This window comes from Diuraphis noxia, unplaced genomic scaffold (genome assembly GCF_037042655.1).
Source record: "Diuraphis noxia isolate RWA-SAM2 unplaced genomic scaffold, SU_Dnox_SAM2 contig0003, whole genome shotgun sequence".
NCBI lineage: Eukaryota > Metazoa > Arthropoda > Insecta > Hemiptera > Aphididae > Diuraphis > Diuraphis noxia.
Genome location: NW_028301713.1, coordinates 71786791 through 71812980, shown reverse-complemented (window position 1 = coordinate 71812980; position 26190 = coordinate 71786791). Strand labels below are relative to the sequence as shown.

General features: G+C 34.0%; 1 protein-coding gene across 2 annotated transcripts in view; it reads left to right on the top strand.

Annotated features, from left to right (window-relative positions):
- LOC107164640 (uncharacterized) overlaps window positions 1–26190 on the top strand; it is an 84257-nt gene that overhangs the window by 57071 nt on the left and 996 nt on the right. Inside the window, exons 3-11 of one of the 2 annotated variants that reach the window (XM_089222568.1) lie at window positions 13375–13626; window positions 15571–15726; window positions 15876–15947; window positions 16244–17251; window positions 17345–17604; window positions 18289–18863; window positions 21967–22653; window positions 22913–23208; window positions 24213–24838. In XM_089222568.1, coding sequence (XP_089078694.1) covers window positions 13438–13626; window positions 15571–15726; window positions 15876–15947; window positions 16244–17251; window positions 17345–17604; window positions 18289–18863; window positions 21967–22653; window positions 22913–23208; window positions 24213–24838 — 3869 coding nt within the window. In that variant the 5' untranslated portion in view covers window positions 13375–13437. The remainder of the gene's footprint in view (window positions 1–13374; window positions 13627–15570; window positions 15727–15875; window positions 15948–16243; window positions 17252–17344; window positions 17605–18288; window positions 18864–21966; window positions 22654–22912; window positions 23209–24212; window positions 24839–26190) is intronic. The other variant, XM_089222569.1, reaches the window with a different exon arrangement.

Sequence of the window (26190 nt, the reverse complement as noted above, 5' to 3'; positions counted from 1 at the left end):
TTTAGGTTTTGTTAACGAGTTTATGATCATAGTAGATTTATTATTTATATGCATGTGCCTTGGCGAGTTATGAACGGTAAAAATATAGTTATTTCGATAAAATGTAATAGGTATACCTACCTATTTATATTATATCATGGCCGATGATGCATTTCAATTTAAGCGCGTCGTACACGTTTATAAACATAATGATTCTATAAAAATATTATGTACGGTCGAGATTTATTTTCCGTATCGGGAAGGAGACTTCTTCACCGATCGTTCGCCAACCAGTAGTTGGATACCTATAGTGCAACATATACCTATACAATATACTACATAGGTTGGTACTTGGCTGATATATACAACCATAGAATATACTTACCTGTAACAAAATTGTGCCAATTGTGGAGTACCAGCTCGTATTTAAATTTAACATTAACCTTGTAGTCACAATTTTATTATAAATAAAATTTTCAATACTTTTGAAAACTTTGACAACTCGCGTATATTATTAAAATATGTTGGTAACTCCTCGGTTACGCGAATAGTCGAGAGTAAAACTCGTTTTCACGTGCACGCCGAGACGATACAATACAAATATGTTTACTTATATTATATACAAGTATACAACAACGCTCGGGGCTATTTTATTGTTTTTTTTTTTTTTTTTCATATACAATTCCTATCGTTCCCACCAAATCACATACAACAATAATAATAGCATCGATCTCGTGCGATCTCGATCGAAAAAGCTGTATTTATCGCGGGTGTACAAACAATAAAATATGTACGTAATATGATATATAGGTTATTATACCTAATGCATTAAAATTACGCGTGGCCCCATTTTATATTGCTGTCCCGAATAATCAACGATTAGGCACTTGAAACGTGTTAATGGCATAGAGTAAAGTTATAAGGGTCTCTTTTACAAACTTTCGGGAATTTTTTTTTTCAAATATGGGTAATATTGTTTAATAATTTAAACATTAAAAAAAAAAAATTAAAATTTATAATAATATTATTGTAATTGATCATGCACTAAAAGTATTGCATAAATAATACAAATACGTATTAAGATTAAACATCAAAATATCCATTATTTACCAAACACAACAAGCTAACATGTTTTATTATTTTAGTGATTATATTTTAACATATTTTCAATACAATCACCATAACAGGCTAAAAAAAATCTAGTTAAGTTATTTGCTAAGTAGCCAAGTACGTACTTGTACGTATGCTGTCTGTATATTCGATAATCTCCAATGTTTACTTATTAAAGTTGTTATCTTGTGTATATTTGTGTACGGTCAATAATAAATATTATATTATACCAAATATAGACAAGAAACGTTACGTGATTGACAAATGATCTACAAGTCTATAGCTGATAACACTCGAACAATGCTTTAACTCAACGACCAACAACAACAACAACAAAATGTATTCGTAAAACACCCCGGGGTCGTATATTTATTGTGACTTTTCATTTGTTTTGGTCAGATCAATGTTCGGGCCCGGAAGGCGGAAATGGAAAATAATATATTTTAATATTGGGGATACGTGTACCATTTTTCTCCGCTGCATCATCTTCAGCACGACCCGGATATATACGAAAACGAAATATTAATATTTAGTAATCGTTTCCTGTATACACGCGAAATTGTATATAATCACGTTGTCTAGGTACAGTGTACACGGTATTTTTAGTCGGTGCGGATGTATAATAATACTATTTAGGTAGGAGAAATACGTCTACCAAATCAGGATTTTACGACGGCTGTTGGAATAATAGTACTTAGCACGCGCCGTTTACGGAATAAAGTTCTCGAACGAGTATTCAAATTCCGGAAGCGCGTTCGCCTATCACGATATAGGTACTTACATATTATAATACAATATTTATATTATTTTCCAAACCAACTCCGGAGGTGATTTACAGTGCCTTCTCGGAATCGTGTCAAAGGGGTCAGACCGGGTCCAAGGCCTTCGCGCCCAACTGATGCATTTCTATACATACATAGATAATAATATATTATGTTCCATGACTACCGAATGACACAACACGTCGCCCAACAATATCGCAACGCCACTACGACGCAAGCTTATTATGCGTATATACGTAGGGTGATTTTTATTTTTTCTTCGCAACGAACCAAGTGTAATAATCATGAAACAGTCATATTATGTGGTTATAGACACGTTTGAATATCTACTAATATAACCGAGATATAAGTACGTTATCTGAGAATTTGATGTTCGTGATTGTAGGATCATCAATAATTTATCTTTTAATTATAGCCACATCGATTTGAAAAACATTGTTTTTTCTATTTATCGTAATTTTTTTTTATTTCTTTGATCTGCTCAAATCAAATTTTACACGAACTATCGTACAAATCTCTAGAATATAATATATTATACAATTCAGAATAAAATAAAATTCCTCAGAAATCACCATGAAAGAAAATAGAGAGCCATTCGAAGTATCATAAATGATGTAAACGCTAGAAAACATTTTTTTTTACTCAGTCACAACGACCGAATTGGAAAATTAGTGTAAATTGATCATACTGTACATTGTATGTAGGTAATACAAATTTAATAAAATATATCCGTGGTCAGCAGCTCACCATGTATATAGGTACGACATGACGTGCATTTTTCGACATGGATCGAGAAGCAATAATAATAATATGTTATATATATGTTAATATTATGTGTACCTATAGTTCCATCGAACGGTTTTCTCCGAACACGTGAGATACAAATATACGTATGCTAAAACCATTATAGGGAATTATAGCATAATATTATTAAATTATCGGCGTGACGTGTTTTTCGAAATTGCCTGTTCGAGTGCATTAATTTGTAGCCAGCCATATATGCTATATGCACCGATATGCGCGTGCTCTGATCATGGTCGCCATCCACCTTGTGACGTTTAATTATTAATGACGTTTTCGAACGATTTCGCTCACCTGCGTAATATAAATACGTACTCGGCGGACGTCGTGAGCTCTTCGTCGTCGTCATTTATCAACACTGAGCGAACAAACCGATCCTATACCAGCCCACCCCAACCCCATACCCACCCAGTCGACCGCACGTCGGAGGCTATACGGGGCGTTTCGCGCGTTTAATTCGAAAACTGACGGACACGGACGTTTGTCATTTTTCATCGTCTCAAGCGACAGGTGCGACGCGCGCGCCAAACGATTTTATTCATCGCATCGTCAAAATAATATCGTCCATGGCCGTTTTGCGGCTTAGTCGGCGCGCGCAATCGCCATCCCTATACGATATCGTTATTATAATAATCGACGCACACACCGTAATGATGATAATAATAATATTATTAAAAAAAAAATAATTCCGAATATACCAACGCCGAGTAGATCGGATAAATAATATTATATTATCGCGTTATATATACTCATCGTCGTCGCTGCAGGACGTGGAAATCTCTACAGACATCCAGTGAACCGACTGGAAAATAATTTCAGGAGATTACATTGTTTTAATCTATAATATTATCTACACGTGAGGGATTACACACTGGCAGCCGAAAAACAAGTCAAAAAAACAAGATTTCGAAACGGTTATAACCCCCCAACCCTGGTGCCCAATCCCCTGCAATTCCCCTAGTTGCGATCTGCGGACATCATCGACATCAAGAGCATTTCATATTTGCACGTCATTCTTGTTGTCATTCAGACTGTATGGTCGGTTTACGTATTATGATGAGTATTGCTTTTATGCTATAATTTTTTTGTGATCGTTTCACGATATTCGACAGTGTCGAGCTTGCATATATGCGCACCATGGCAATAATATTTGACGTCCCTAAAACCATATGCGCAATTTGGGTTAGATTTGTGGGGATGCTAGATTTATGTTGACCAAAGTGATAAATTTATCTCCTAATGCCTATGAAATAAAATCATAAGTTATAAGTTATAGGTGCTATGCACCCCCAAGTAACTCCCGAATTGCGCCTATGCCTAAAACACATATATGCATACTTGAACATTTGTCGCCCTTGGTCACTTGCCCCATTTTCCACTCCCTCGGCTCATCGATTCTGTCGACACGAGTCCTTATACCTACGGAGCTTGTCCAAATAACACCGAGTGATCGGAAAACTCATTGCATAGATAGTGCTTTTTGACATCACAACAAATTCATGTTGTTGCATAATGATATGTTATTTTTCGCCATTTAAAGTAATTATCGTCGTCGTCATTTCACGTTTCGTTTTCACGACCGGATAGTTATTAATAAATAATAATAACACTTAGGTATTACAATCGACTTGACGAGAGTGCGCACACCAACACACATACCGGCGTATTGGCTGCCGTTACACATCCGGCTCGCCCTCCGGATGTTTCGTTTCCTACGAATAATTTTATCACACATATATATTATACACAATACATGATCTGGAAATTAATATCACACGAAATCCGGTGTACACAGTAACGAATAAATCGCCATTAAATAAACGTAAGAAAAGGTAGTCTGTCTTTGTATTTTTTTTTCTCAACGTGCCGCTATCGACTTTTAAAACTTGCTTAGCTTTCTTAATCATTATTATTTTATTAACGGGAAGTAACTTTTTTCAGACTTAATGCTTGGTCTGTCGATAATATTTCGCATGCATTATTAATGCAGTTTTGGACGTTAAAACCCTTTCATTTGACGTAACATTGATTTTCTAGCACGATAGTGTGGTGAAATGCTATATTATTTTGTAGGAAGCGCGTAGAGATGTTTTTTGAACGAATTTCGTGATTACGTCACGTCATAACACGCATTGCGGTACACCAAAATAATATTATTTTAATGGATCGAATCGTGTTCTCAAATGTTTTTTTTTAACTACGTACTGAACGGTTTTCTTTCCAAGTTGTTATTTGTCTTCATGTCACTAATCGCACTAACCAGTTGTTATTTCATTCGTTTCTTTAAAATTACCTATCTATTCTTCCCCAACCATTTGAAAAATCTTTAACTCCCCCACATAAAAGATTTTCAATTCATACAATAATATATTTATGGTGTAATAATATATAAATAAATCGTAATATTGTAAAATTGTATGACTTTTGGAAATGATATGCTCTTTATACTGGTAAAATCTTCCGGTACTCATCGCAATAACGATAATAATAAAAATACCATATACAATTTATTATGATAAATAATAATAATGTGTATAGTGTCTCCATAACGTATTTTCGGAGTTCGTGATATACAAGCGGTGCCGAAAAAAGTGAAACGTATATAATATACCAACCAAACCGGTGTTAATTCTTCACGCGCCATATTGTGTCAAAATTTTCAGAAAAATACATTATATTGTGCGATGCGTAGGCAGTTCAATTTAATTTCCTCGTTCGAACGAGTAAAAACTCGTATACCACTATATATTATAGATGAAGGCGGTCGCGTGGATACTGCCATGATTGTTAATTCTTTTTTTCAATTTGGAATACAGCCTAATTCATCTCGTATACGGCGTATACATATTGCACATATAATATATATTATATATATATATATATATATATATATATATGTAATGTATACAGTTTTATCACCGACTAACGTCCATTTTTTTATCATTATGATTCCAAAAATGGATCGAAACGACTACTCGACTTTTGGTTAGATACTCGTGTGGTCACGTTAATATCTATAAATACATCGCAGTGTGTTATAATAAATATGTAAGTTAACACATACATATCGAACATGTAAGTTAACATATATATTCTTTTTTTTTAATTTATGTTAATCCATTAAAATACAATTTCACCTGACATTTTGTTTACTCGTGTTTATTGTATAATATGGTTCAAGTTCATTTGAGAACGGTCGAATGGAATAAAGAAGGCCAGCGATCAAGCCAGAAAGTTACAGGTTTCTATTTTTTTTCTATAACTTCTAAACGGTCATTATTATTGGCATTGTTTACGTGATGTTGAAACTCGGTGGAAACCACAACTTGGCGAAAACCGGTTCACAGTTAACAATTCAAATCGTTGTTTCAGACCAGTTCAAATCAATTAAATTAATAACATCGCGAAAGCCATCAATGCGAAAAAAATAACATGAAAAAAAACTCACGATGAGACGAACAATACCCAGTGGCTAATCATCTGCGAAATGTAATCATCCGGATCCCTGATAGAAATGTAATTCGATTATATTGAAATATGGCTATTTGCTTCCGTGCAATAAATTCTGTGTTAGTCGAATATTCGGATATGATCATTTGCGACAGAATATTTGATGTTTCTATATAATTTTTAAAGTGATTTATAATCTAATTTGTGTTGGGGTGTTCTTTTACGAGTTTTACACGTTACAATTGAGCTACTTGATTCAAATTCAACGACGTTAAAGTTAGCCAGACCCGTTATGTTCCTCAAGTCAAAATCAATAGTTTTGTATTCAAAATACAATAGGAAATTTATTCTTTAATTAGGTATGATATAACTGCTTACACGCAGTTGATAAACAAATTTTACAATTTGGAGGGTGTTAAATGCATACAGTCGCGCCAATTAACCCCACATCACAATCCCAACCGAATAATTAATAAGTTAACTAAACTGTGATTATTTATCGAAATAAAATACCTAAGTAAAATATAAACGCGAGCTACAACAATACATCGCGTTTTAATAGGTCGAGTCGATCCTGGTGGTCACAAGTCAGCACGTCATAGTACCTGCATGCTGCATGTATACATCAATTTGTATAAAAATATTCGTTTCGAGTAAGCCAACCAGGTATTTAACTAACGGACAAACCAAATTTGTTATCTCAACGGTTCACAGGCTGCCGAGCATTATTATCATCATCATCATCGCTGCTTTACACACACGCGCACGTCGTTTCGTCATATACGTATACACGCCGTACACGGTATTATTTGCATATAATTAATAAATACGAATACCTATTTAAATACGGATATAGGTAGGCACTTTTATAGGGCCTACGGGTGCAGGTTCGTGGAGAGGCCTATACGAGAGAGCAGCCGGCAGCAGAATCTATGGTGCACACATAATATTATTATTATTATTACTATTATTATATACACAGTGGGACGATGTGTCGCGCCCACGAGAGCTTTGCGAAGATGTAGGACTCGGATAAAGCGTGCCAAGACGGCGACCACGGTGTGTGGTTTGCTGGTAAAAGCGGTTATTACCAGATGAGCGGTTGTTATATACCAGCGAATACCCCATACTCTTGTCGCGATGGATTTAACCACGCGCACACTATCGCACACTTGAAATACCTAACATAAAGTAATCGTCGTTTGTCACACGACGAGTTTTTTTTTTTTTAACCGTCATCTGCAGTATCAAATTGTATACCCGAAAGCACTTACTATGTTATTATTATTATGTAAGAGAGTAGGTAAAACTGCAATTTAATGTCATATTGTAGGCATATGGATGATGGTAGGCGTATCTTGTACATGACGTAATAGTAGATATATATTATAAGAAAGAAGGTTCATTTTCGTCAATAATATTTGTATTTTAAAATAAATGTATTTTTTCAAATATGATATTTTGGATTATAATTAATGTGCCAGTGCCTAGTTATAATTCTTGGTGGGTATTTTATGGCTTACTCAAACTAAAAAAATAAGTTATTCCATTTATAATTTTTAAAATTCTTAGAAATATAGCTATCTTATGTGAACCTTTTACAAATTATTGATTTTTGCCGTATTTAAATATTTTTTTTCTTTTATTAGTGTTTTATATACTCTAACTACAAAAGTAATATTAGCGTAAAGTGTGTTTTCATCAATAGAAGTATTATATTCTTTTAAAATGTTTGAAGAAGACAGGTAGAAAATTAATGTTTACCTATACCATGTGTTCACCAATTTAGGGAACACTGAATTTCTCGGCCTATTATGTTGGAATAAATTGAATTTTTTTACAAACTAGTGGTATATAAATACACATTTTCAGATAAATTTCAATTTTTTAACCCTCTTTGTATGTGCATGCGCAACGCAACTTATTTTTTTTTTTGGCAACCGGTATTTTTGATACCAAATTCAGATAGACTGAATTTTTTTAATTCATTTTGACCAATTAACCATGGCTCTAAAACCAAAAAATTTTGGACCAAAATTGACTGAATGAGAGCCATTCAAATTTTAATAAATAAAATTTTTACAATTCATTATAAAATGCATAAAACCATTTATAATTATTTATTATTGGTTACTTTTTGAATATTTTTACGTACACAGTTTTAATCAATTTTAATTAAATAATTTTATATCCTTATTATGTTAATCTAGTTTTTAACACGTAGAAAAAAAATACGTAGAAATATTCAAAAAGTAACCAATAATCAATAATTTTAATTTGTATTATGCATTTAATAATGAATTGTAAAAATATATTATTTATTGAAATTTGAATGGCTCTCATTCAGTAAATTTTGGTTTTAGAGCGATGGTTAACTGGTCAAAATAAATTAAAAAACTTCAGTCTATCTGAATTTGGTATCAAAAATACCGGTTGCTATAAAAAAAAAATAAGTTTCATTGCGCATGCACGTACCGAGAGGGTTAAAAATTTGAAATTTATCTGAAAATGTGTATTTATATACCAGTAGCTTGTAAAAAAAATTTGATTTATTCCAACATAATCCGGCTGAGAAATTCAGTGTTCCCTAAATTGGTGAACATACAGTATATAATATTATATGGTATACCTATAGGGTAAACCTACTATGTTTGTGACTTTTACTCGTCAAACAATCGGTTTTTTATTTTCACAATAATATTTCGAAACTATACACCTCTTGCGTTTAGTCAAAAATATTTTTAAATATACATATCCAGGTATGTTCCATAATAGTATACTAATGAAAAATTTACATTTCCGAAAGTATAATCTGTACGCGGCAGGAGACATCTCACGCGCGTGAGTTGAATTTCCAATTGTCATCGTCGTCATTGTCGTGTATATATATATATATATATATATATATATATATATATATCAACTATGAAAACGGAAGAATACTATAAATAATAATATATAATGTAAATGTAATTTAACGCTTGAAAGTGATGGAAAACAGTATTTCAAAAACAACGAAGAAGATCAAATAAATCAAAATAAACGTATTTTTACGACAACGTCCAAATGCCGCTAATTGGCCACGTACTTGTTTGTATAACATATCATATTATTATGTATGCATAAATGCATCAAAGTGGAAAAAGTTTAGTTTAATTTTAGAAGACAAGACTTAAATATTTAAATAGAACTGCAATGTTATTCGCATATTCACGATCCTTTCTTTTGATGCTTTGAACTGTTGTACAAAATTAATATTCTTTCTGAATTCTACGCAAAATGGTAAACTGAATTGAACTCAAATACATTTGTTTATACGACCCTCACCTTAAGACATATTCGTTATCTCGACACTGTTTAATAAACCTCGATAAAAGACTAACTTGGCAAAGTCATATATAAATAAAAGATATTTAAAGTCCCCTCGGATCACTAAAAATACTACTCTCAAAAAATAAATTCATTACAAACAAAAGTACTAATAAATCAATCGCATCTTAAGCCTATAAGCCATAAGGACGTGTGGGACTCAACTTTGGGTATTGTTGAAAAAATCAAATTTATACAAAATACAAGCATTCAAAAGTACTTACTACACTTCATAATAAGGTTACAAATACTCCACACTTTTTTTCTAACCTGACTCTTCATAGAGACCTTAATATTACAACTATAGGGAAAGAAACTACAGTTGTCTATAAACGTTTCTAAACTATAGATTAAAATGCCACGTTTATCCATCGAAAAATGTACTCATACATGTCCCATATATGTCCCGTCACTTCTAGCAAATAATTCATCACAAACTCAAAAGAAAATTGTGTAGAAACCTAATGTAAACGCCAATATCTAAATGTCATTACCTAATGGGTGATCACGCAACCCCAATTATAATTCCATCCCCTACGGCCTACGTCAAGTATATTGTGTTTTATTGTAAAGCTTGTATATTTTCTATATTAGGTATATCAAAAAAATAAAAATAAGCATTGTATTAAACTCCCGCTTTGTAAAACAAAAACTATTGACTCCAAAAACAAACCAAGATAGAATCTATTTTCGTAGAAATTAATGAGTTCCGGTCGACATAATCGGCGTTATTATTATTTCTATTTTTTGTATGTACCTAACTATATTTACAACAACATTAATTTGACCTTCTTTTAAGATTTCGCATACGTCGAATGTTAACGTTCGAATTCGCCTTTTGCTCGTGTTTGTTTTTTTAAATTATTATTATTGTACAACTTTAAATGAGAATACTGTCCGATAGAATATTATATTGTTAAACAATGGCACGTGCCAATTCAATAATAATAATTACGTGAGTATTTTGATTTTTGTGTATGTGTGTCATAATTATTGGAATACGTTATCTGTTTACGCCTTTTGCGCCAGTTCTTAAACGTAACAGCTGTCGATAGTCAAAGCAGTGGAAAGCACACGATCCAAAGACGCACATCTCAAAGTGCAATCATTTATAGTTTATATAATAATAATAACACGGTGGAACAACGTCGGTTCGGTTGTACACACGCTCCCGCGCATACGACATTGATGTTAACAAACCGTAAGTCCTGTTACGGGTGTATAATATACATATAATATGATATGATGATGATAATAATATGACATATTCATGTATATGGTGTACCTACCTATATATACATATATTCAGTGATAGTAGTCCGGCCGGTGCGTGGGCTGCAGCAAGCCTAGGCGGTGCGTATAAATCAGTCGTTATAAAAAAAAAATGACGTAGGGCTGTGTAATAACGCGAGAGATAAAAAGCGAACTCGTTGCGTAATTTGGGAGTCCTTAAAAACCAGATATCACAATAACACACTCGGGTCCGAGTAATTGGATACGCCCGTGTGCTTCGTCGTCGTTCGAGCCAAATTTCGCGACGAAACCCGTCAGGAGAAAGAGAAAAAAAAACCCTAATAACACATTTTAATGACTCCTTCACCTGCCCCTTCTTCCCCTCTCCACCAGACCTTTCCGACAGTACGGTATTGTCGTTTTATACATATGTGTGTATATGTATAAATGGACGGTAATCGATACGGCAACGGCTCTTTAAACGACCCGACGGTTTTTATAAATTATTATATTATTAAGTTATAATGTCGTACAAATTTAATATTATCGTGTCTGGTAAACTCGACCCTGATACAGTTCGACTAATTCGACTTGACTCTAACGATGCAGTCCAAAAAAAAAAAACATGCTTAATTATTTTTTATTAGTTTTTTGTTCGCATAATAATATCGTGTTGCATTGTAAGATAAACGCCTTTCGGCTCGAATATCTGCACGCAGACCATAATAACAAAATATAAAAAAAAAATATTAATAATAGGAATAGTATATTTATTTCATAATAATATCTATATTAATAAGGTAACGCACAAATAGTGTTCATAAGTGATGTGGACAATAAGTATACACTTTTATATTGATGTATATTACAATACACAAAATCGTAATAATGTTACAAAACAGTGTGTAACAGCCAGTAGAAAGGTAGTTTTTTTTATGCATTTGTAAAGATATTTGTAAGACGTGTCAGTAACACGAATATTAGTCTCGTCTACTTGACATACCTATAACTTTTACACTTCTCATATACTTTTCCATACTTTTATTTAATTTGTTGGTACAACCTGAACTCGAAATGTCTTGAACTTTCAAATCTGAAAATTCATTTTAGACGGTTCACTATTATAGGTACTGATCGAAAAATCGAAATGTCGCAATCTCGAGTAAACTTCTTGACAAAATCAAATGCATTTTTAAAAGCTTATTGGCTCATAAAGTCACACACATAGTACAAATTGGTTGGAAGTATGTACCTAAGTTTCCCCTCCTCTAAAAAAAACACTTTGTATAATATTCTGATCGAAGCTCCTTAAAGATGGCGGTAAAAAGATGATTATGCTTTTATTATCTGTCAGCAGCAGAATAACGTAGTCGTCGCCGCAAACATAATATTATTGTATACTTTATTATCATTGCGAAAATCCTATATTCACATTCATATTATTTTATACCTACGCGAATCGAAATTTATTACGTCGACTGTGTGCGCGCGCAGACAGCTTTTTATTTTTCTTTCTCCGATAACGTCCTTTGGCAATAAATCGTCGTCTGTACATATTATAATATAATATATACTATACGAATGTTGTAATTATATTTATATGAATCTACCGCGCGTTACAATTCCAGTCACGGACCTGCTTATATATTATATAGCCATATAGGTGGGTGACGGCGAGCTTTTGGAATGTTTTTTTTTTTAACAATCATTTTCGCGGCAGTCGAAACGGTTCACTTCACATTTCGTTTTTATGCTCACGATCTGCGACAGCTGTATAATAATAATAATAATATGGTCGACTTCGGCAGTACATGCACTGCAAACTGCAGACAGATAGGAACGCGTATTATCCGTCGAGCGAATGGTATATACGGACCAAACAACTAGCTCGTCAATAATCTTAATAATAATAATTGCAATACAACAATATCATAATACTATTATCATTATTATGTGTACCGCACGGAAACCAATAAATAACGTTTGGGTGGAAATAATTCGACGCGCGCGATGAATTCTGCCGATAATATTACTGTAACAATATAATAACGGTCTCGGTCCGGCAGAGAACAAGGACACGGCAATCATAATATATAACTAATAAGCGCAATGCTTCAGTATGGAAACGAAATCTGTATTTGGTATTGGTATTGGCGGGGGTGGGTGCGGAGGCGGGAGAGTGAGCTAAAATTATAAAACATCCGACGCTTCCCATACGGTATTCCAAAATTGCGGACTCTGACACTACACTTGGTGGCGATAATTTGAAACCCGCAAAATTATACTATTATGTAATGTGGTATGCATACATTCACCCCTAGACCCGTAACCGGATATGCTTGAGCAAGTACGTGCATAACATACGATAGTAAATTATGATATGGATGCCTAAGTGTCTAAGTTCCTGAATGTAACGTTCGATATAATATCACAACTGTTGTATACCGGTGTGTTTTTTTACATGATGATATCAACCGCACAAGGTTTATTATTGATAAGGCCTAGACCGAGAACTCAGTTCGACAAAACCGTTTTTCGATTTACCCAAACCCCTTCACAACTACTTGTTTCTATATATATTATATTTGTTTACATATATTACTGTTTTTCTCGATATACTCTAATCAATGGTTTCCGTTACTGTTCACAGACCTCGCTACATCATTTTGTCGTATATTGATGCCACACGCTTGTGACCGCGACGATACACAGAATGGAGGTTATTCCTCTGATACGGAGTTCAGCCACCGGTTCGGATGCGTCCAAAGGTGATAACGGCATCAAAAGACACGTCCAAGAATGGTCGAGACTCGACAGGTTGACCGGAATCTTGGAGCACGCCAGAGTCGAAGCGGACCAATGGACCAATCACACTGCCAACACTAAACACAAATATGGAAAGGTAATAAAAAATATATAACGGCCATAATATGATAAATTATGCACCCATTTGTATAATTTATATTTTGATCGATTAATATTAAAATATGAAATACCTAATATATAATAATATAATACAACATATTATCGTTTAATTTTTAAAGGTGTTTCAATTTTATTAACCGGTCGATTCCATAAAAGGAAATTCGTATAGTAACATATACATAATATTTTATCGTTAACATTTTTAATATATTACGTTTTCCAACGTTTTAACCTAACCAAATCAGAAGAAAGGAGTTTTTTCAACCAATTAATTATCAATCTCGTTTCATTTAAATAACTCATGATATAGTTATACTAATATGATGGATCATGGTCCCCGTATATTCTCTGTAATCGAAATAATGTGTTGTATACTTGAAAACGCGTACTGAACAAAACCTATATACTTAATATTATATGTACGCTATAATAGTACTGCAGCACTTCGATTCTATATTTCTTACATGTGTGATAGTAAAAGTAGCGTTTCGTTTTTCACAAACATAAAATACAATATTTTCCGGGAAATATACGTGGAGCAACAAACGCAGATATAGTATTATGCTGACCACATAACAACTGACCTGGATAAACTACATGCACTACACATATACCTGAACTCACGTATACGACTGCAGAAAATTATATTAAATGACATCAAACGATTTCAAATGGAATATATTACGTTTCGGCCAAACGCTACGGATGGTCCTTACCTACAACATAGATTTTGAGGTCAGAAATTCTCGTTAGCGGTAAATTTTGACTACGCTCCGGTTCATTAACCACAAAAACAGTCTTTATTTCCACACAAACATAATTACTCGCTCGGCCGTGATCCTCAAGTCAATCGTTCTTTAACGACGAATCTCACCTATATATTACATGAATGTGTATATTTATGAACCTATGCATATTTGCCGTATCAAAGAGATAACGAACTAATTGCAAATTAATTGTATATAATATAATGGGCGTTTGTCATTTAAACCGAAAAAAACATAATTTTCAGGGACGGGAGATTTGCCAAAAATATATAGATTTACGAATAACTAGACAAATATAATATATATGTATATAATAATATGATAATGAGTATTAAAATGTATTTAAAAAAAAAAAAGTTTTTAACTCTAATAACCCGTTACGATGTATTATATACGTATCATAATATAAAATCAGCACATCATTTCTATTTATCATTTATATACAAAGTTTTCCTTTAAAATGTGGCTACACCTCTATATGTTGTCTCCGTCTTACATGCTAGCAAATACAAGTATACAAAATTGTACATTTTTGTTCACTAGTTTCAATAGTGTTCAGTTAGTTTTGATATTAGAAATTAGAATAAATTGATCTATTATGAATGAATTGACCTATTATCAAGCATTTAGGTAAAAATATTATATGTGTTTGTTTTTACGATGATTCTATTTTTCAGGGAGTTAGATGTATGTAAAATATTTATATTTGAAAATTCACTTAAAAATTAAAATATCGTATAACACCAACAAACACACACAAATAATGTTTTTACCTAAAAGTTTGATTCTAGGTTAATTTACTCTATAAAATCAAAACCAACATGACATTATTTAAACTTGTGTATGAAAATTTACTATGTGTATGAAGACGGATACGACATAATATATGCAGGTGGAGAAATTACAACTGAAAACCCGTCTTTTAAAAAGTTTTTTTTAAATACTGATTTTAAAAATAAAATAAGTAAAAATAAAGTTAAGATCCCGGGTTGACTTATATTGAAAAAAGTATTGATATCTTATTATAACCGGTGTAACGCATATCTAAATTTTAATTTTGAAGAACTTGACCAGGGTAAAACTATATAGCTGTAATGATTAGTGATTGTATTTGTACATTTATCCAAAAAATATAATCATATATGCATTTATAGGTGGTTGACAGACGCGCCAGGAATCTTGCAGACGGCAGTACAGAAAATACGCAACAGACCAAACAGCTGGAAGTGTTTCAAGCTCACACTGCCGGATGCTCGGTACAAGTAATCAGATCTCAAACAAGTACCACCAGTTCGTGGCATAATTCTAGTGTAAGCCATTTAATACTCAACGAAATGTTCGGCGTTATCGCCTCACGGTGTCCGTCTCGTTGTTTATCGATCGTTTTGTTCGTGGCGATATAATATTTTTTTTTGCCTGCATTCTTATGTGAAATTTATCGTGTTTTTTTGTCTCACAGGCTGGTTCAAATGCATTCCAATGGCCGTCTTCGATATTCGACAAAAAAAACAATCAGTTCGATCAATTACGTGTACGTTATTTAAAAAAAACATATATTTGTAAAATATTTAATATAAAAAAATTATATGAATAGGATCAAATACTTTTTACCGACTCTTTATATCATAAAAATCATTAGGTCACACTAATAAGTACGAATCCAACAAAATAACAACATGGTATAAAATGTATTTAGTTTGAATTGATAAAAGTTAGAATTATAAAAATATACTTATTTTATCTATTAGAAATTATTTATATTTTATTGAAAAAAAAAAAATACCAATGATTTTTAATTTATTTTTTGTATGTATATTATATTTTCAGTTGGAGCACAATCATTTAGACGTGAGTTCACAAAAAAGTAAAGCAACCGTAGGTCGCAGTGGATCAATTAGCACTAGACGACCACCTACCCGTAGACCACAAACCGTTACATCACAACTGCCGAAATTAGAGAGTATTGACTCCACCGATACAATGGAAACATTAAGTAGCCTAAATGAAAGTAACGAAGAATCTATTTCAACAAATCTAAACCGTCTAAAAAGTTGTTCTAACGACGAAATACGCAGTGACATCAACGAATCTGAAGAGCCACTAGACCGATCTTCTAGATTTCGGAGGTCATTGCAGTTTGCGCAGTCCAAAAACATCGATTCAAATCACAAAATCGCCGGTGAACTAGAGGACGTATTGAAAAAAGTTCTGGGAAAAAAATTACAGGCGGTCGGTGGGGATATTGTAGACGATTATTCATTGATTAAACCTGTATCTCCGTTAAAAAAACCTACTTTCATCACGGTTGAGAGCCTCAAGAAAACAAAAAACAACTTGCGACACTTAAACGAAGACAAGGATAAAGAAGACGATGGAATAGAGACGGACGTGAAACCCACTGGAGACTCAAGAAGCTTAGACTACAGGGGTTCGGCACTGACTAGGACCGAAGAGTGGTACAACAGACGCAAATCTTACGGATTCGAGAAAGTGACAACATCAGATCACAGCGGCAAGTACACTACAGATCCATCGGCAATGGATTCATCGACAGACAGTGGTATTTGCCGTTCAACCGAAAACGGACTATCGAACTCGAGCAGGCAGTCGTCAGTCGATCGTGAGTCTATCGCCGATCTAGTCAAAAAGTATTCCAACAAGGAGATCAACAACAACACTCAGGTTCACGCATACAACACGACCGTAGTCGCTAAAGGAAAGATACTTGAAGCCATTAATAGCTTAAGGTCCAAATCGAGTGCTTATTTCGACGTTGTCAAGCCTAGCGACACCATTTCGGAGTCCACAGAAAACGACGAGAGTGAAAAAGAACAGGTTAGAATTTAAATTATACATAATATTCATTTAACATTTTAGTGTGTTAGAAAAAAATCTATCGGTCGTTTAATGCAAATTTGTATTTTACAGGTGCACGCTAGACGACTGTCGGTTGGTATGGATATGGCGATGGATAAAAATGTTGATAGAGATGAAGTACCAAAACGTCATTCGATAGCAGTAGTAAGCGAAGTGGCAGACAAGGAACCCAGCATTGATAAGAAAAATGGCAACAAGAAAGTAGAATTTTGTAGGACCGAGGTACACTTCGATGCTACTCCGGGTAAGATAAACATCGTGGACATGGAAGACAAACCAGCCCCAGCACAACTGTATCGACCTAAAAAGAGGTAATTTCATGCATAATCTATTGATTTGTACAATGCAATAACATGATCAACATATATTATAATAAAATCGTTTTGGTCTTCATACGAGTACTTCAAACTCGTATTAGTAACGATTAATTCAAACTTATTTTTTTGAGTTCTGTTAAAGTTCATTCAATTTAATTTGATTCTGTTCGTGGTTCAAAATAGAAGCTATTGATTTCACAATTATATGTGTTTTTTCTGTCTTTCATAAACATTTGTGGTGGTAAAAATGCTCCGATTTTTTTTTTGTTTTGACATCAAAACGAAACATTTTTAGTAGTTTTCGAAAGCATCGAAAAAACAAAAATAAACAAATGGAAATAGGAATTTTTATGTAGAACTGATTTTTGACGAAATTGATTTTATTATTATTTTATTTATTTTTTGGTGTAGGTACCTAACTCAAAAATTAACCATCGTAAATCTTTAAATTAAATAATAACAATCATTATAGTAATATATGATGATTTCGATGTATTATTATTATTTTTATAATCATTAAATTTAATTAATTATACAAGTATGAAATACTCGATCGACAACTACTGTACAGCAAAGTGATACCCATTATTTTGTCCACTTTTTTTTTTAAATTTAAATGTTAAAAGTATTTGTGCAGCGTTATACTATATTTTGTTGCGTGTGTGTTGTATATCTTAGGTACAACCGTCCACCTGAGAAGAGCGGCCACGGGCTTCCGGAATATCGGTTTGGGGATGACGTTCAAAGTGACGTCGTCTTGCAGATCAATGGAACCGGAAATCAAAACGGCGGCAACGAGTGTCCGACGACGGAAGACGAGACCACAGACACAGGCAATAGCATGCCAAAAAGCATACTGAAACGGCAACAGCTGCAGCAACTGCAACAGCCACCGCAGCACCAACAGCAACCGCATCACCAACAACAGGTGCAGCACCAACAACAACAACAACAACAGCAGCAGAATACCGCGGATAATTCCGGTGGAGTTGCGTCCGATAACGGCATCGAAGTGAGGATCTCTTCGACGGAATCTACGCCCGTAGACTGTAGACGAGCGTCCTGGTCCGTGGCCGACAGGGTGAAACAGGTGGAGGCCGTAGGGTTCTCGACCCGAGTGAACTTCACCGAGGGCGAGACGACGGCCGTGGGCTTCGACCCTGCTGATCCCAGAAAACATCGGTACTCGTACAACGGGTCGGCCTCTCCGGTTTGGTACCAAAATAACGGCAACAATCCATCGGCCACCGCAGGTACGGTTAACCCGACGCGACCTAACCTAACCAAATCCTATATAATACGCACCTAACCGTCCTAACCTATGGTTTGGTTTTTACCTATACTCGGCTTGGTTGATTTGTACTGCTTGAATCATGCTGGTCGGTTCCAGCAGGATGAAGCTTATCTACTACCAGTATAGACAAACGCTTCGCTTATTCGTATAACACACTCATCACGCTTTTCACATATATTTTCACGTTATTGTACGACAACAATTTTTAACGCATTTTGATGCAATTCTGCAGTAATCGAATCAGATAGACACAAGATTTCCACTTAATCAAACGAGTAAAAAAGGTGTTTTCATATACAAAGACAGTATTAATCGATACAAAAACAATGTATACTGAAATTACAATCACTACGCCTAAACTTGTTTAACGTAACATTATATAAACCATCCTTTTTTTTTTAATATTCTTATTAATTTATAGAGACGAAATCGGGTGAATCGTGACAGAAAAATTATAATAACTTTAAACCATAATAACAATATTATAGAGTTCGTGTGCCAGATAAATGTTTGCGTAGGTTATTTCTATTCATATGAATTTCAATTTATGAACAAACCATTAGCGGCTTAAAAACAATGAAGAAAAAATATTTTAAATGAGAACCGCAGTTTTCAACAAATTCTAAACACAAATAATTCATATTTCAGATAAATCGAGCGTGCTTAACTTTGAATACCTACAATGATTTATCTTTGGTTTTAATCGGTAATAAGTGGTCCACCCTGCTCGTGTATCTTACTATTTACAATTTTTTTTTATTTTTTCAAATAAGTATGTTCTGGTATAAATTCTAAGTGTAATTTATTTTCATCACATTTATAACTCTCTACTTGAAACGTTTTTAAATATCAATAAGATAAACGCACTGCACAAGTAATCTATTTCTCCATAGCACCACTTATTATAATATGTTACCAAATTAACTCATTAGCCATAAACCTCATAAAATATAAACATGTTGATTCAATTTTTTTTTTTTTTTTTTGATAAACACAAACATAATACAATTAATAGCACACTCTAACATTATTCGTATTATTTAAATTCATACGAGAGTAAATAATTGTTTCAAAGCACCCTTACAGCTGAAATGAGTTTCTATAACTATTATATAATATAATAAGATACATGTTTATAAATTGTATATGGTCAAAACGTCTTTTGACGAAAATTGCACATTTTCTTCTACTATAATATTAGAAATATTATTATTATAAGAAAAAAAAAATTTTTTAACTCGTACCAAAAAAATAAATGGTCTACACGTTGAAAAGCTACAGCATGTATACTTGGTAATACCATCACGGAATTTTTAGCGCTTTGTATGTTGATTTATGTTGTACCTATACGCTATAGCTCTTACCGGCTTGAATTATTGGTATATTTGACCGCAGCTATAGCAAGTGTATTGTAGTGTGCTATACGAGCGATGTGTTTGTACGGCTGACGGGGGTTGTTGCAGGGCTCGCGTCTTTTTACAAAACAAAAACGAATAGAGTTTAATACATAACGTCCACCTCCCCCACAAGTCAGCTGTACAGCTTTTTGGCAATTGTATTTAAATCATCCACTGTAGTGTTAACGCGTTGAAACGTGGACATTTTTTTTTTTTTTTTTTTTGCCGCATGGTAGTGTATTGTAGCTGAAAGCATGTGACGCGCTGTTGTAAAAATGTAGAATAGGCCGCATTATTAAGATTTAAGAGGATGTCGTACGAGCGGGATTTTTGCTCAATATTTTAATATTTTATGTTGTAAGATAAACTCTACGTTCGTGAACTCTTTGGTATGAATATAAATATTTATAATAATATACATGGTGATTCAACAAGTGTGCTCACATTCATTTTTCATTTCATAATGAATTTATTCAAAATCATATTTTTTGGAATTTTTAAACATACAAAGTATCCTGTAACAATGAACGATACAAACTGCCACTTTTCAAACTAGAACCTTCCATACCTTATTTAAATGAAACCATTTGTTTTAGTAGATAACTTTTTTGAAAATGGCGTTGTGCTTAGATCAAAATCCGAACGATTAGATTGACAGTTATTAAATTATTTATACGATGTATTATAAAAATAGTACTTAAAATAGTTTTACAAAAATAAAATAGATGTTATATCAAATCTAGTATTTATTAACATTTTTATAAATTAAAAAATATATTGATATTTCATTATTAATTACTACAATTTTAAAATTACCATAACCCCTATATCTTTTAAATCTATTAACATGGACCTATTAATTATTATCCTTATACATAAGATGATGAACCACTCGTTAAAATGTTTATTTAATTATGTCAGAAACGTTCAGAAAAGCTATCCGCTAAATTATTTACAGTAGGGTTGTCATTTAAAAAACAAATGTTTGTATCTTTACAGGGCACTCCTTAAGTAAAAAAATCTCAAAAATTGGTAAATACGGTCTTTAGGTATATTTAAAAATTCCGAAATTCAGATTTTGAATAACCGCATTATGTGTAGAGATGTGTGGTGTGAGCATACTATCGCCCTCTACAATGACCGAATTAATTTTTTCAGTGAAATCTAAAAAAAACATTATCTTTAATATAAAGAGGTTTTAATTTTTTTGATGACAAAATAAGTGTTCGTTTGTAAACCACAATCGTTTGTATACGTTCGTTTAATCATTACCAACTTGATAAGTTGAATATTATCGAAAAATATAAACTGTATATCACGCTTACATTTTGCTCTCTTGTGTTGTTTTAAAAACAATTATTCATAATTTCTACTGAAAGTGTATTGTATTGTTTGACGGTATCAATTTAATAGTTTTAATTCGTAATAATTTCAGGCAACAAATCATTACTACGTTACCATCACACGTCAGACTTTTCTCGATACGCGTTTATACTACTACCTATATACATTTATACGTTTTGCACCCTACTTAGATCGTAACATTTTCGGTTTCCTTTTCATACGTATTACTCTTCTGAAATGCTCCTTTTGAAAAGCTATCCCTGAAAAACAGGCGTACGGCATCCTTTTGACGATAATAATGATCTCGGGCGCACGTTGCAGATACTTCGGCGAAGTGCCACGAGAAACTGTTGGTGCGAATCGGCGGCGGTGTTGGCCACGCAACCAGCAAATCGGCCGCCGCCGACCTGTGCGCGTTCTCCCGGTGCTTCAGCGACCAGACGACGGGCGATCACCTTCCGCTGTCGTCCGCGTCGCTGGTGATGAACACCAAGTTCCGGACGACGGAACAGCCCAGCACGTACCTGGAAGAGATGAACACCAAGATACTGGGCCGATTCCAGAAGGCCGTCAGCACGTCGTGGCCAAGGTGTGGCCACAAGACCTACCCGGCGCCGGCCACTAGAAAGCACAACGTGCTGAAGAGCTGCGCGGACATTAAGCGCGACAGGGCCACCACGAAATGCATGCCGGATGTCATCGGCGCACTGGACGATCTGAGCAAGAGCATAGACGCGCAGATCGTGGACCACACCGCCCACCGGCATCACGTGACGCTCATCAAAGTGCGTCAGCCGTGTGACGAAATCCACGGCCGGCTGGAGTACGCCAAAGATCTCATGAGCACGGACGAGACTAGTGAGGAGAGTTTAAAGGCTGACGAGGAAGTGAGGTCGTACATGGCCGCCGACTGCATTAACGAAGACGACCGGCTACCGGACTGCAATAATCTCAAAAAGCTCATATCTACTGTAAAAAAAAATATCAAACAATCACAATGTTCTCAAGGTACCGATGTTATTATATATACGTTAGTAGAAGTATAGTACAGTGGAAGTGTAGTTTGTATATTATATAGGTATATCTAGTATATATGTGTAGTAGAAGAGAATGTGCAATTATAATATAATTAACCTGAGGGATGGGCTGTAATTATTTTAAATTACTGGAAAGGGAAGGTTATTTGGGAGGGGGATACCTACACACTTGACGTGACACAACATATAGTAAACAATATGATTGACCGTGGGCTAATGTACATTTTCAGAAAATCTTCTAAAAAAAATGGATGTTAAAACGTACGAATCGACATTGGTGGTGCCAAATGTCACTTCGGTTTTGTTGAACCACGAGAAACAGTTGGAACCCGAACGGTCTCAGTTCCAACCGGTGAGCGTGCAAACCTCGCAAGTGACACACGTTGTAAATCACCAGTTTGAAGACTCGCTCCAAAAACAGCCAAGCAAACGTGTGCCGGTAAAAATCGTACAAGACAATCGCAAGAGCAAACCAAAAACGGAGGCACCTGTTACCAAAACGTGTGCCACCGTTTCTTTGAAACAGGTAAACATTTCCAAGGCTGAATAAACATGAATACGTGAATATTACAATATTTTATCCGATAACGATTATACCTCTCGAATAAATGTTAATCTAAATCGTATTTGGGTAAAATACTTTTCAAAATTATTTAAAATACTAAAATAGTACTCAGAATATATTTTCACGGATGCTTTGTCGTATAAATAGTATTTTCACAATATAATATTCCGAACGTCTTAAAAATATATGTGTACCTAACTTAGTTACTCGTTAATCTGCAAGTATAAAAATAACTAATCTCTAATTCTTTTTTAATTTTATACTCTAATTCAGCGGTTCTCAAACTGTGGTACGCGAAAGACTCCATGGTGGTACGCGAAAGGCTGCATGGTGGTACGCGAAAGGCTGCATGGTGATAGGATGGAAAATTAAAAACAAATATTAGATTCTTGGCGTAGCGATGATTTTACAATGTCGTGTGTTTTTTTTAATATTCAGATAATAAAGATTAGATTTCATGGAAAATACGTCAATAAATAAGATATCGTATAGGTATAATCGTTGATATTGTCGATATTTTTAATCATCAGTGGTACGCGACTGATCGATAATATACTTAAGCGGTACGCGAAAAAACAAGTTTGAGAACCGCTGCTCTAATTCATATTCGATGATGATTTAATTAATTTACATACTATAAATCAATACTTTGAAAAAGTATTCAAAATTTCAAAATACAGTGTTTATTAGTATTACGAAAAATATAATTTAAAATATCTACCAAGACCTACTTACTGTATTATATCAAGTGACAAGTATCCATATTTAATGTGATATGATTTTCGATTTAGCAATTAGATAAACTGCAGCAAATGCGTTGCACTGTTTTCACATATATGAATACAATATGATATTCCATAGGTACCTACAGCAACCCTCGTTAAATATCTATTTTATTCACTATCTATTCTATTTAATTATATCTAATTATTATTAGTTAATATTATCGGTGGTTCTTGTTTCAGGTTCCTATGACGGTGCAACCGAAACCGGTGCAGTGTAACGAGAGTAAAAAAAAACCCACCGAAAAGAAGGAGTCGATATACGGCAACATCGGGTACCGCGCCAACAGTCTCAGGATCAAGGACAAGCCGGCCGCCAGCAAACAGGCGCAGGACTTGTTCAGCACGGGCCGGGATAGCTGGCTGAACATGCCCAAAGACCTGGGTCCCAAGCTCAACAAGTCCAAAGCGACCACTTACAAATGTCGCGTCAGCCGGAAGGAGACGGCGGACTCGGAGGTTTCGGTGTTGGAAGAACTAAATCGTGCCGCTGACGAGATACTGAAAGCCGTCAATGGGTACACCGACGACGAGTCGCAACCCCCGAACGACGCCTGCGACAACAGGCCGAGGACAAAACCAGATCACTCTGAAGCGAAGCTCAAAAACAAAAAGAAAGCCGCTCGACTTTTGCAGCGGGCCAACAGCAGGGAAGCACTGTTGCACCTGGACGAGGTCAGTTCTTCGGACGAAGACGCCGCGGACGAAGTTCAAAGAGTCAAACCGAAAATGCAAAGGAAAACTAAGAGCCAGCCACAGGCCAACTCCAACAGTGTCGCCACTAAGACCACAGCTAGTTTTACGAAAAAGTAATGTTGTATTTTGTTCAAGAATACTAATAATATCGACTACTACCCCCCCCGGTTAATATTATTAAGTATTTCAACAATACTGCAGTTAAAATGGTTTCTTGTTTAAGTATTTTGAATACTAAAAAAATAATAGACTAAATGTAATACCTAGTTTATTTAAATTTCATGTGGTAAATTACTAAATTGGTCATAAATCTTAGGTATGATGCATATACATGATTTTAAATTAATTTTAATTTAGACAACTTCATAATTATCAATTTAATTTTCAGTTGATTTATATTTTGCCATAAAGGTAATGTACGTCTCGAATATTTTGTTAAAATTATTGCTAATGCGTCTCTATTTAATAACTAAAATGCAAAAAGAAATTAATTATGTTTTCTTGCGATATAGCTGCAACCTAGAGTGGCAATATATTATTACCATATTAGCTATTATAATATGTTAGGAACTTTAAAAAAAATTTCAATCATATCTCTGTTCTAATTTATGAGTCACTGGCAGTCTCCGAAGTCTGTGAACATATTAAGGAAAGAAATGTTTTTTGCATGGACCAAACCAAAATGTTGTCTGAAAATTGTGGGACCCAATGTTAATGTAGTATTTAAAAAACACTAAGAACTCAACTACATTAAATACGTGTTTTGCGTATCCAATTAGTAAGGCTCAAATAACTGTGTGTCGCTTTTATCTTAAAATAAATAAGGTAACACGAATTGCATAGATGTTGAATAATTATTCATTAATTATAGAACATCGTAATAATATAATGTACCTAATGTATTATAAAATCTTTAATCGTTCCCAACCTGTTCTTTGATTTTATTTATAATTTTTTTTTTATGGACACACATAATACTATAAATTATAACATTATCTAATACTTAAAATTTAATAATATTAAATTAAATGTTTCATATGAACATATTAAACATTATGATATTATTTTGTATAGTTTTTAGTGGTTCGTTCATTCATTCATTCAAAAAAATATTATTATATTATTTTACGGACTTCTCAATCACCACAAGGTCGGTAATTAATAATTATTTTGTTCATCGCAACTGGCTGTTATTTCTGATTAGTAATCATATGACTTATTTGATATTATGTAGTATATTAATTGTATGTTTAATCTTAAAAATACATCAAATTGAAAATGATGTGTCAAATAAATATTTGAATTGGTAATATTAATTTAGGAACCACTTATGAATGTTAACTGTAATGAAAAAGTTGGTAACACGAGTTACGTCCCTGATTATACGATTCATTCAAAAAGTTTCGTTTACCTGAATTGGTGCACAATTTGTGTACGGTTGCGTAAAAAGACGGTATTGCAATCC